We start from the raw sequence: 13399 nt of genomic DNA, 5'->3' as shown, positions 1-13399 counted from the left end.
GTATTTTGGGGAAACTCACTAAGCGTTGGGCTTACAGTTTTGGGTTATGTTTCAGGTACCTCAGATGATCATGGGAAGGAAAAAGCTTGACCGTGCACCTCCTCATGTTACGTTTTGTGATTTTGGAAAAACTCTGATGTTAAACATGTTTTGAAAACTACAATGTAAACAATTATGATTTTGGTTGGTTTGAAAAAGTTTAAATTTTTATGAAATTTTATGAATGTTACAAGTTGATATCAGAGCATTGGTTTGAGTGAATTGGAGGAACACTCGTGTGAATCCAATTTCAAACCATAGAAAAAGATTTTTTAAACTAATTTTCAAATGGTTTTCAAAATAATAGAGGAGGATGCAAGGTGTACGATCAGCCAGAGCCATATAATCTATGATGCACATCAGAAAAGTGATGATGTTAAAATTTCAACCTACGTTACTTTTCTTTAGCAGTAGTTCCAAAATAACATACTACATAAAAGTTTCGGTTTTATAAGTTTTCTTTACCACTTGTTCCTAAAGCACATATGTTATAAAAATTTGACTTTTAAAGGATGCTTTAGTGGCGTAAGGGTTGGCATTAATACAGAAAGATTCCGAGTATGAAAAACACATGTCATAAAAGTTTGAGTTTTAAAGGATGATTTATTGGCGTAGACCTTGACACTAATACATAAAGATTCTGAGATGCATGTTGGTGCCAGTGTTGAGGGTTTAGATTGGTGTCCCAAACTTGACCAAAATTTTAGCACAACAAAAACCGGAAGCCCCAGGGATAAGAAGTCCATGAAAAATCAAAAGAAACAATTAGGCGAACAGAAACCCTAACATAGAAACCGGAAGGCCCAAGAAAATGATACGACTTCGGTTAAAACCCTCGCTGAAACCTGTGTGGAAGCTATATGAATAAAAAGATGAAATATAGATAATATGTTCGAGTAGAATAAACTGTTGAGAATAATTGTACAATGTGTATCATAAAGTGTACTATTAACTACAGTGATTCTACAACGCTAAACATGAGTTACATTTTATAAATATTTATAATATGTTATATAAATTAGTTGAGTTTTACATAAATAAATTACAATAATATGAAATTACCAAGTCATGAATGCAAAATTCTCACCAACAAAACACAAAACACAATTTCACATCGCATAAATGATAAATCCAACACGCGCGTGGACACTCGCACAAACACAATCGCATTGCATAAATCGTGTTTTCTTCTCATTTGGTTCAATTTTATATTTATTCCCCATTTGACATCCACTGAGATCGCCGGAGGAGACCTCGCGACGGCGAATCTTTATTAATTTGCGGTAGGGTTCCGCTTCAATTTATAATTTCCATTTGTAGGGTTTAGCCGGTTGACATGGCGTCGGAGGATGTAGTAGGGAAGACCAGCGCTACGATCGCTAATCTCGCCGAAGAAGCAAAGATTGCCAGTGAAGGTGTCAAGGCTCCCAGCCGCCACGCTTTACTCAGCATCTGCAAGTCTCTTGTGGCCGGCGGCGTCGCCGGTGGAGTGTTAGTTCTTTCATCTCTGTCCTTCCTTTTAATCGATCAATCTATCCGTCACTGATCTCATTCATGTCACTTTCGATGTTTTTGAGTAATTTTACAGTATACATACATTGTGTTTTGAGCTGATTAATTAGTATTTGGCAATAGATTTGTATCTCTACATTCGATATATATCTCTATCAATAAACTTCTTACCTAACACTTTTTCTCCCCTTTTGAATCATGAGAACTGATTGAAATATGGGACTCTTTAATCTACAAAAACAGAAACATGAGACTATTAAAGATTGCCAAAATCGAAAATTTGATCTATAATTGCCAAAATCCACAGAAATTTAACTTTGACTGCATGGGTTACAACTCAGTTTGGATTTGTTCTTAGGGTTTGGCCGTCGTCCTATTCTGAATATTAGATTTACTTAGACCCAATCGAACAATGAAATGTTTGAACCCTGGTAAACGTATCCATGATTCACTTCTTCTATACAAACCGTGACTGCAATTGATGTTGTTAGAACTTAGAAGAGTCTAGCGAGGTAGCTTGAACACAGAAGGTAAGACGAGCATGTGATTTTGGCATAAGTCATAATCAATAGTCTTTCAAATTAAAGTGTTGTGATATAAGAAGATGTATCACCCCTACTATAATCAGCCAGACAGCCATAAGAAAGAAAGAATCAAGATAATAATAAGACTATGAATTTATGATATAGATTAATATGATTATTCATTATGATTTGGTTATGTTGCAGATCAAGAACTGCTGTTGCTCCTCTAGAACGATTGAAAATTCTGCTCCAGGTTCAAAACCCTCACGCGATCAAATATAATGGTACAATCCAAGGGTTGAAATATATATGGAGAACAGAGGGTTTTCGTGGGCTGTTTAAAGGAAATGGCACTAATTGTGCTAGAATTGTTCCTAACTCTGCTGTTAAGTTCTTTAGCTATGAGGAGGCCTCAAAGTATGTCATCTCATTTTCCTTTTTTTTTTTTCCTTTTTCTTTTTCTATTTTAACATGCTAAGTATTAAGTAACACATCGTGATATGATAAACAGGGGAATTTTGTATCTGTATCGGCAGCAACCTGGAAATGGTACTTCAGATTGCAATCTTTTCTAACTATTATTTATCTATTGGTATTTACTATTTAGTATTTACACTTGAAAACTAACTACAATATCAATAATAATATTTTGTTTTCCAGAGGATGCTGAACTCACCCCTCTCTTACGTCTTGGAGCCGGTGCGTGTGCTGGAATAATTGCCATGTCAGCAACCTACCCCATGGACTTGGTTCGTGGTCGCCTTACAGTCCAGGTATTTATTATTATTTTCAATATCTTTTTTTCTTTTTCTATTTTCTCCTCAACTAATTTTACTAATTTTGCATGCAGACCGATACATCTCCAAGTCAGTATCGAGGAATCGCACATGCTCTTAGAACAGTACTACGTGAAGAAGGTCCACGCGCATTATACAAAGGCTGGCTTCCTTCTGTCATCGGTGTCGTAAGTCAAACTCAAAACTCAAATACAACATGATAATAATAATAGTAATAATAATAGGGTTTTGACTTTTGAAGGGTAATTGTGTCTTTTTGTGTTGTAGGTCCCGTATGTGGGTCTTAATTTTGCGGTGTATGAGTCTTTAAAAGACTGGTTGGTTAAGTCGAGACCATTTGGGTTAGTTGAGGGCACGGAGCTGAGTGTGACCACAAAGCTTGCATGTGGGGCTGCAGCTGGGACGGTTGGTCAAACGGTTGCTTACCCGCTTGATGTGATCCGTAGAAGAATGCAAATGGTTGGTTGGAAAGATGCGGCTTCGGTTGTTACTGCAGATGGAAAGTCAGCACTTGAGTACACTGGAATGGTTGATGCCTTTAGGAAAACTGTTCGCTATGAAGGTTTTGGAGCCTTGTACAAGGGCCTCGTTCCTAACTCGGTCAAGGTTAGTTTCGTCATTTTCATTGCTATAAAATTATGAACAAGCCAAAGGTTAGTTTGGTCATTTTTGTATTTGGTTTGTGTGGCAGGTGGTTCCTTCGATAGCGATTGCGTTTGTGTCCTACGAGGTTGTTAAGGATCTACTTGGAGTAGAGATGAGGATATCTGATTGAGGAAAAAAAAAGGAAAAGAAAAGAAAAGATGATAATAATGTTGGAGAATTGGTGTTATTTTTGCGAGCAGAAGGAAGGGGTAGGATTTTTGTTCTCTTCTCTCTCTCTTTGACTCTTTGTTATTCAATGAAGAGATGTAGAAGTTGTTAGTGTTGATAGAGTGGTCGACCACTGTGAGTACCCAATTCTGCTGTGCTGTGCTCTGGTTTTTTGGTGTTTGTCATTCATAATTACACCAACACCTGGCACCCAATAAGGATATTTATTTGCTACACGAGTTGTTTGTTTAATTTTATTAGTATTATTTATGATCATGGATTTTTGCCTTTTATTTGAATCATGTTGGTTGTTCTATTTGAGGTTTTTATAGCGTTTTTGACTCATGTAAAACGAGTATATTTTTGGACCAAAACTGCAGAAAAAAACTCAAAAATCTATATATAGGACCAAAAAGGTCGGTTAATTAGAAGAAAGACTAAAAACGTTACAGTAAGTAACCTCATATAATTTGGGATGAAATTTGAAAAAATCGACTTCACTCACAGGACCAAAAATGTAATCTATTACTAGTCTTTGATTTATCTGGAGAAGTCGAGTCATAGATAGATTCATAGATATGTTTCAAAAACATTTGGAATTCTCTATGTTGGTTATTGATTCCTATAAGGCCACACCACACAGTACACATGCAATTAAATTTTTACAAACAAAGTGGATGAAACTTTTTATAAACAAAATGAACAACACAAGGGGAGGGGTTGGGTTATAAACATCATATATGTATGTATACATGAAGTAAATCCGGTCTGGTTATTCTGTTACCAGAAAAAACCGGTGTCTAGTTTCTATGAAGAAGCTAGTTGGGGTGGGATTCAAATTTTAAGGACTAACCTGGTCCAATCAACGTACACATCAAACTAAACCGGTCTGTGGTTTCTAGCGAGGAGATCGGAAAGCGATTTAGTGAGAAAATCAGCTCGACTCCGGTGATAATCAGTCCACACACACAAATGCCTGATTGCTTCCCTTTTCTCCTCTTTGAGAACAATTATAGTTTCATGATTCTCCTTCACAGTCTTCTCCAAATCCCTTAATTTAGTGTCCAACTTCAAGACTTTTTGCCTGGATCGAAGCACCTCCTCTTCTTTACCATCCAATTCCACCACAACTGCATCCAAATCCTCCTTCAACTGAACCATGGCCACATTCTTTCTTCTCACCCAATCCTTGGCAGAGTTTATCTCACACGATACCTTGGACACACGATTCATGAAAGTCTCACAGCATTCCACGAATCGGAGCCCTAGAGCCTCCGTCACCTTCAATGTCTCGTTCACCATCGTCATCAGGACCTTGATTGTGCGAACGTTGGTGTCGCTGTCCATTTTGTCTTGCTCGTATTTATCTTTTGTTTTTTTGCACCACTCTCGCGTTTCGTTTTGAAGCTGTTCGGCCACATGGATTCTTCGGCTCAAAATAAGGATGTTATCCTCGGAACACTTCCGGAATTCGGTCATCATATCTCCCATTTTCTTCACCGCTGCCCGGAAAGTTGATTTCACCTCCTCGTTTATTTTATCGGCCTGCATGTCTTTTTGCTCCAGTGTCACCGCCAACACGTCGTTCTTTACTTCCAGTTCCTTTTTGTCCATCTCCATGGATCTGAATTTGTGCTCCAGCGTTTTCACCTTGTTTGATAGTTCCTTCTTAACTCCCTCCGATTTTGTTTCCAGATTAGTAATCTGAGTCTCTTTCGCTTGGAGTTTTTTCTCCAGTTGAGAAATTGTACTTTTTTGTTTCTCATTTTCACCGTTCAATCGAGAAATTGTAGCCTTTTGCTTCTCAGTATCACCGTTTAGTTGAGAATTTGTAGCTTTTTGCTTCTCATGTTCGTCCATTAATTGAGAAATTGCAGCTTTTTGCTTCTCAAGTTGGTCGTTAGAGTGAAGAATTGTGGCTTTCTGCTTCTCATTTTCGTTGTTGAGTTGAGAAATTGTAGCTTTTTGCTTCTCATGTTGGGCGTTTAATTGAGAAATTGTAGTTTTCTGCTTCTCACTTTCGTCGCTGAGTTGAGAAATTGTAGCCTTTTGCTTCTCATGCTGGTCGTTTAATTGAAGAATTGTACTTTTCTGCCTCTCATTTTCGTTGTCGAGTTTAGAGATTGTAGCTTTTTGATTCTCATGTTGGGAGTTTAATTGAGAAATTGTGGATTTCTGCTTCTCATTTTCGTTGTTGAGTTGAGCAATCCTAGTTTTATGCTTCTCATTTTCGTGGTTTAATTGAGAAATCGTAGCTTGTTGTTTCTCATTTTCGTCGTTTAGTTGAGAAATCGTAGTTTGTTGTTTTTCGTTTTCGACGTTTATCCTTGCAATCATGACAGAGGAATCGTTTACTTGCTGTTTCAAATCCTCTTGGTTGAAGCTCGTTTGCTGTAATTTCTCTGATAATTTTTCCACCACCTCAAGGGAATCCGCAGCTTCTTTGCTCTTTTTCTTAAGCTCACTTTCTGATTCTTTATTCCGTATACTCAATGACTCGACTTCCTTTTCTTTTTCGTATAATTTTTTTCGAACGTCAACGTTCTGAGATCGTAAAGATTCCACTTCCATTTGCATATTTTGCAACCGATCCATGGATTGGACGATTTTGCCCTTGAAAATATTTTCAAACTCATCTACAACCTTTTCAGTCTTTTCCTTTATCTCCATTTCTGTTTCTTGTTTCTGAATCCTCAAACTCTGGACATCCTTTTCATTTTCATGCAGAAACTTTTTACGAGCTTCATTATTCTGATGCCTTAAGGAATCCAGTTCCATTTGCATATTTTTGACGCGTTCCATGGATTGGACGATTTTACCCTTGAGCTCCATTTCTGATGCTTGATTCTGAATCCTCAAAGATTCGACTTCTTTTTCCTTTTCATACAACAACTTTTTTCGATCTTCATCATTTCCAGACCTTAACAAATCCAATTCCTTTCTTACATTTTGTACACGACCCATGGATTCATCGATTTTACACTTGAGAATCTTCTCACACTCATCAAGTTTCATCAAAACATCACTTGCCTTCTCTTTGAATGCAGCAGATTCAATCTGAAATCCCATGTTTTTGTTTTTGTCTTTTCTTTTATGAAGTTCATCATGTCTACCCTTGCACTCTCCTTCCCGTTCCTGATGATTTAATTCCTCAATCTCATGCTTCAAAGCAACAACTTTATCTTCAAGCTCTTTCATCCTTCTAGATGATTTGTTTTCTAGATTCTGATATTTGTTCTCCTTTTCACCCAATTTATCTCTTAAATCACCATTTTCTTTCATGAGCTTCTCTACTTCTCTACCACTTTCTTCTTCCTCTCTTTCTTCTGGTTTATATGAACTCCAAACAGGTTCAACACTTAATGTTTCTTTTACAACTTCACTCACATCTTCTAAAGAATAACATGAATTCTCAGATTTCATACTTTGAGCATCTGTTGTTGTTGCTGCCGCCTTTGGAATATTATCAAGACTTGGTGTTTTTGATCCACTACCTGGGGAAAAATATCCTGCTGATTCCATGCTTAATGAATTTGATGATGAAGAAGTGGAAGACTCGTTGTCTTCTTTATCTTCTTCGTTGTTGCATTTTTTCTTTACACCTTTTAAATCTTCGTACATAGCACACATTGATTGGTACTGATTGTGAAAATCTTCAATGAGGTCAAGAGCTTCAGTACTTTTCGTTTGGTTTACTTCTCTGTTTCCAAAAATACCCTTGATGAGCTTCACGATTCTCGTCACTTTAGTATCAGTTTCTGCATATGAAACAAAAAAAAAAAGAGGTCTTTTGATAAACGAAAAATGTTTTGATTTTGAATCATCTGACAACTGAACATGATGCATAGCAATGCCTATACAAGAATCATATAAAAAAAACTATCAACATATAAGATGCGTGATAATCATGCATCAACTACTTTATGATAATTTCCAAATGTATTATGTTTAACAAAACTAAGGTGTAATATCCATTAAAAGGGATCATTCCTATTTCCTAGTAGGGTTTCTATAAAAATATTCTAAGCATCATCGTTTTGGATGTAGATAATTACCTATTATGGTCCATTTCAGCTGTTCTTCTTTTGCTGGATCAACATGATCCTGAAACAAATTCATTGACCCATTCCATCTAAACTTAATCATTCCTATGCCCCAGGGAAACCCCTCTCAAGCAGAAGCAAGAAACTAGAATCTGAAAAATTCAGAATATAAAAAAGTTTAAGATAAAATCCCTTCAATTCGGGAGTAAAAAATTTTGGATTTTGAAAAAAACGGCCATTGTTGACATTTACCTAAGCTACTTAGATGAAAATCGAAAGGTAACAACAAAACAGTGAAAATTGGTTCACTCTTGCAGATTAACTTGAATTAACTTGCTTATCTTTAATAAAGCCATACAAACCTAAATTATCCAAATCCAAGTAAAAACGAAGACCAATAATCAACGATGACACCATATCATGTAAGAATAAGAAATACACATTGTACGCTTTTGCGTCTCTCTATCTCTCGTAGGTAAGTAATCATATAAAAATAATGTCTCAGCAACAAAATTTAGGCTAAGAACACGATCGGAAATGAGTCTATTATTCTAATTTTTCTCATCAACAAAACATTGCGTATCACAGACGCATTACGTTTGCATTAGAGATGCGCAAAGTAGATATACGTTTGCATTAGAGATGCATGCAATTACGAACCTAAGGAAACACAATGCAAATACATGATTATAAACAATAAATTTCAGCATTCGGATTTCTTCTAACAGATTCCATGAAGAACACAGGTAAATAGCAAATATCTTATGCAAATCGGAGTTACAGGAACGAAAAATGAAAATTGAACGCATAATTTGTAGATAAAATTACCTGGGATTGGAATTGGGAGGGAGAAAAACGAAGAACATCCATTTGCAAAGGAAATTAGAGAGTGAAAATTTTGATTGAGATTACGTTCCTTCGATCACCAAATCCAACAACGTCACATTTGGTTGATCAATAAAACTGGTGAACGCGGAAAATGGGCGCACGTTACAGTGTGGTACGCATAAATGCCCGTTAAGTTTCAGTTTTTATTACATATTTATTCTATTTTTAAAATATTTTGATATGTAATTTAATGAAATGTTTTAACTGTTTACAATATTTTGAGTAAATTACACGAATCGTCCATCGGGGCAAGTGTCAAAATGCTCGTTCAGTCCCTATTTTCAAAAATTCACTCGGACTGTCCCTCATATCGTAAAAAGTTTCACGCTCCACCCCTCGTTAGTTTAAATTTGCACGTTTCATCCCTTATGGGACAAGAAATGACTATAATGCCCTTTTTAATTTATTTTTTCATTTACTTTTTACATTTATTATTATTATTATTATTAAAAAAATATTTTTATCAGGATCTCTCTGCAATACCAAAAAAATCTCTCTCTCTCTCATGTTGAAGAACACTTAATCACCACCACCATACCAAAAATCTAGACCACCCACCACCGGAAATATGCAAAACTACCACCTGCAATATACCGCCAGTCGCCATCATTTTCCACCTCTAGAAACCACCGTCACTAACCACCAGCAAACCACCACCACTAACCAGTGACATCAAATCCAAATGAAATTCAAATCTCAAATAAATCAAAATCAAAATCAAAACAAAACCTACAAATCGAACCTTAAACTTAAATTCGAAAATCAGACAAGAAACAAAACCTTCAAATCTATTGAAACCATCACACTTAACCACCACCATAATCGGTAATCTGCACCACTACTGAAAATAGAGCACCACCTCCACCCCTCGCCCTCTACCCTTACCTCACCTGTTGTACTGTGTCTATCGTCGTCCCCATCACAGTCGACACAATCAAACTTTACACCACATGTCATAACCATTCGACAGTCTGCACCAACCTTCATTTATCAGAGCTAATTCAAACACTAAGATCCAGTAAATGCATCGGTAATAAGAGAGCAGATTCCTCCCATATAAATCATCAAGTTTTGAAACCCTATTAAAGAATCAACTTCTGGAAATCCGATTGAAGCATTGAAAACAAATAAGGGATGTTCTTTTTTCGTATGCGGTGTGCTGGAAACTCGAGTAAAGCATCAAATTCTGAAACCATTGACTTTTCGGATTTTTCTTGATTCAATTCTAGTGGGGGTCGATTTGGGATTTTTATGAAACCAAAACCTTCAATACTATTGAAACCATCATTTTCAGTATGAAATCGAGAAGGAGATGGGCGACGATGATGCACCAGGAACCTGCAAAGCTCGTTCCGGCATGAGTGTCTTGGATAAATTCGATTTTAGATGGTGAAGGTTTCCAGATCGGAATCTAGAGTCGGATGGTAGCCGAAGGTGGAAGTAGAACCTTCAGTTTCATGATCTTACCAGAGTGGCTTCAGGGCTGCCGGTGAACATATTAGGGGGTGGTGGTGAGAGGTTCATGGTCGCCGGAGGGGAGGTTGTTTGATCGATGGAGATGAAGACGGATGGGTGTGAATAAGATGGATACAAATCTGGGGAAAGGGAGGGATGGGTAGGTTTGTGTTAATATATATATATATATATATATATATATATATATATATATATATATATATATATTATATATATATATATATATATATATATATATATATATATATATATATATATATATTATTTTCTTTTTAATTTAAAAATGATAAATAAATAATTAAAATTGAAAAAAAAATTATTAAGGGCAAAATAGTCATTTTATGTCTGTAGGGACAGTCAGAGTGAAATTTTTTTTATTCAAGGATGGTCCGAATTAATTTTTAAAAATAGGGACTGAACGTGAATTTTGGTACTTGTACGAGGGACGATTCGTGTACGCGGAAAATGGGCGGACGTTACAGTGTGGTACGCATTTGGTTGATCAATGAAACTGGTGAACACGGAAAATGGGCGCACGTTACAGTGTGGTACGCATAAATGCCCGTTAAGTTTCAGTTTTTATTACATATTTATTCTATTTTTAAAATATTTTGATATGTAATTTAATGAAATGTTTTAACTGTTTACAATATTTTTAAAAGAGATATATGGGATAACAACTTGTACAGGGTTGATCAAGTAATAAAGGCTAGGCATTTTCTTATCACCATTGGGGATTGGAATGGATTACAGGACAAAGTAATATTCGCCAATGTATATGGACCCCATTCACCGACTGAGAAACGGGCCGGTTTCGACTACGCTACAATCCATGCCAATGGGAGGTTCGGGGGTATACTCAACATATGGGATAACAACTTGTACAGGGTTGATCAAGTAATAAAGGCTAGGCATTTTCTTATCACCATTGGGGATTGGAATGGATTTCAGGACAAAGTAATATTCGCCAACGTATATGGACCCCATTCACCGACTGAGAAACGGGAAGCCTGGGACAACCTAAGCTGTGTGAAATCAGAGTTAGATGGAGTCTGGATAGTCTTTGGGGACTTCAACACTGTACGTCATCCCGAGGAAAGATACAACTCACATTTTAACCCGGCTACTGCCTTCTGGTTCAATCGATACATTGGCGAATCGGGGCTTCGGGACATCAGCATGGGTGGGCACAGATACACATACTTCTGTCAAACAGAGCCAAAATTGAGTAAACTGGACAGATTTTTACTTAGTCCTAGCTTTATCAATCGATTCCCCAATACATCTGTCACTGCCCTACCACGTGAACTGTCTGATCACTGTCCGGTTCTCCTTCGATCCACTGCTCTAGACTATGGAAAGACCCCATTCAAACTCTTTAACTCATGGATGACGAGGGATGAATTCGAACTGATTGTATCCAATGCCTGGTCGTCTTTTGTTGGTTATGGTGTTCCGGATAGTTATTTTGCTGTAAAACTAAAATATCTCAAAAACGAAAACAAAAGGTGGCGTGCCTCTGACTTCCCCAATGAGGTAGCAGAATTAAAGAGACTAAAACAAAGGATACACGCATTGGATTTGGAAGCTGAATCGCGTGAACTGAACGTGTGCGAACTCAGCGAAAGGCGGGATGGGTTCCAAAAAATTACGGAGATGGAAAGAATGGCATCGGATGACCTCAAGCAAAAGGCACAGATCAAGTGGGTGGTCGATGGGGACGAGAACACACGGTTCTTTCACGGTTACATGAATAACAATCGACAAAAGAACCAAATACATGGGCTCGCCATAAATGGTGAATGGGTCACAGATGCCCAAGCCATCAAACAAGAGACTTTTAATTTTTACCATAACAAGTTCAGGGAGAAATGGCCTTTTAGACCGAAGCTCATCAGCTCCAAATTTCAGACTCTTGACCCCAATACTGGTATTGAACTGGAAGCACCATTCTCACTAGATGAAATAAAAAAGCGGTATGGGCATGTGGAAGTGAGAAAGCACCTGGACCGGATGGATTTAACTTTAAGTTTATTAAAAAGTATTGGAATCTACTACAGTCGGATATCTTTGCATTTGCTAAACACTTTGAGCAATATGGGAGATTTAGCCCTGGGTGTAACTCATCATTTATCACATTGGTCCCGAAATTAAAAGACCCACTAATCCTCGGGGACTTTCGACCCATCAGTCTTATAGGGTGTATGTACAAAATAATTGCAAAAACACTTGCGAACCGCTTAAAATTGGTGATTGTACTTACTATTGATGAGGTATAAACTGCGTTTGTTGATGGAAGGAATATACTGGACGGACCATTGATTGTCAACGAGTTATGCTCTTGGGCAAAGAAGACAAAAAACCAAATCCTACTCTTTAAGGTCGATTTTGATAAGGCCTTTGACTCAATCAACTGGGGTTATCTCGAGTCCATCCTAATACAAATGGGTTACGATGACAAGTGGAGGAGGTGGATCATGGGATGTCTCACATCAGCTAGGGCCTCCGTTCTAATTAACGGGTCGCCCACCAAAGAATTTGCTATGGAAAAGGAGGTTAGACAAGGGGATCCACTTTCTCCTTTCCTGTTCATAATTGCAATGGAAGGATTGAATGTGGCTATGAAAGAGGCTTGTGCAAAAGGTTTATTTAAAGGCATAAAGATACAAAACGGTGACACTCTAATTTCCCATTTATTTTATGCGGATGATGCCTTATTCCTAGGAGAATGGTGTAAGGATAATATAAAGAATCTTTCTAGAATTCTCAGGTGCTTCCATGTCTCATCCGGCCTCAAAGTAAACTTTCGGAAGTCACGGGTGTTCGGTGTTGGGGCAAATTGGCAAGAAGTTGTTAGATGGGCGGCCCCACTCAGTTGTGAACCGACTGTGGTCCCGTTTAATTACCTCGGAGTACCGGTGGGTGTGAATATGAAACTTAAATTTTTTTGGAAATCGGTGATTGAAAGGTTCCAGTCCAAACTATCAATGTAGAAGGAGAAATCCTTATCCTTTGGAGGGAGACTAACTCTACTAAAAGCTGTGTTGGGGAATCTTCCCACATTTTATTTCTCTCTATTTACTGCCCCAATTGGGGTAATTGAGTATTTAGAAAGTATCCGGCGAAGGTTTCTGTGGGGAGGGGGCGATGACAAGCGTAAAGTTCATTGGGTATCATGGGAAAAAATTGTAGCTCCTAAGGAGATGGGGGGTCTCGGTGTGGGATCATTAAGGGCCCTCAATATTTCTCTTATATCTAAATGGTGGTGGCGTCTTCGAGTGGAACCGACATCCCTGTGGGCCCTACT

General features: G+C 37.6%; 2 protein-coding genes across 3 annotated transcripts; one reads left to right on the top strand and one right to left on the bottom strand.

Moving 5' to 3' along the window:
* The first annotated feature begins 1214 nt into the window (after positions 1-1214).
* On the top strand, positions 1215-3978 carry LOC145165324 (mitochondrial adenine nucleotide transporter ADNT1-like). The gene is made up of 7 exons (XM_079084042.1): positions 1215-1530; positions 2280-2492; positions 2587-2624; positions 2736-2848; positions 2926-3039; positions 3140-3478; positions 3564-3978. Exons 1-7 carry the CDS (start codon positions 1376-1378, stop codon positions 3645-3647), a joined length of 1056 nt encoding a protein of 351 aa, XP_078940168.1. The 5' UTR covers positions 1215-1375; the 3' UTR covers positions 3648-3978.
* Positions 3979-4087: 109 nt separating this feature from the next.
* Positions 4088-10234, bottom strand: LOC145165321 (uncharacterized). Of its 2 annotated transcripts, XM_079084040.1 has the most exons (3): positions 8557-10234; positions 7741-7880; positions 4088-7443 (listed from the first exon to the last, which is right to left on the bottom strand). In XM_079084040.1, exons 2-3 carry the CDS (start codon positions 7829-7831, stop codon positions 4565-4567), a joined length of 2970 nt encoding a protein of 989 aa, XP_078940166.1. In that variant the 5' UTR covers positions 7832-7880; positions 8557-10234; the 3' UTR covers positions 4088-4564. The 2 variants fall into 2 exon arrangements, with proteins under 2 accessions (XP_078940166.1, XP_078940167.1); XM_079084041.1 differs by lacking the exon at positions 7741-7880.
* Between the last annotated feature and the right edge of the window lie 3165 nt (positions 10235-13399).

This window comes from Lactuca virosa, chromosome 3, assembly GCF_052849685.1.
Source record: "Lactuca virosa cultivar CGN04683 chromosome 3, Lactuca_virosa_CGN04683_v6, whole genome shotgun sequence".
Classification (NCBI taxonomy): domain Eukaryota; kingdom Viridiplantae; phylum Streptophyta; class Magnoliopsida; order Asterales; family Asteraceae; genus Lactuca; species Lactuca virosa.
The sequence above is the reverse complement of the archived record's forward strand: the minus strand, read 5'-3'. Positions and strand labels throughout refer to the sequence as shown.

Bases quoted from the DNA above. Each gene is read 5' to 3' on its own strand.
- LOC145165324 (XM_079084042.1), top strand. From the start codon at position 1,376: ATGGCGTCGGAGGATGTAGTAGGGAAGACCAGCGCTACGATCGCTAAT. The intron at 2,849-2,925 runs GTATTTATTATT...TTTTGCATGCAG, and splicing joins GTGGTCGCCTTACAGTCCAG to ACCGATACATCTCCAAGTCA. The intron at 3,479-3,563 runs GTTAGTTTCGTC...TTTGTGTGGCAG, and splicing joins TCGTTCCTAACTCGGTCAAG to GTGGTTCCTTCGATAGCGAT.
- LOC145165321 (XM_079084040.1), bottom strand. From the start codon at position 7,831: ATGATTAAGTTTAGATGGAATGGGTCAATGAATTTGTTTCAGGATCAT. The intron at 7,444-7,740 runs GTAATTATCTAC...TTTCATATGCAG, and splicing joins GCTGAAATGGACCATAATAG to AAACTGATACTAAAGTGACG.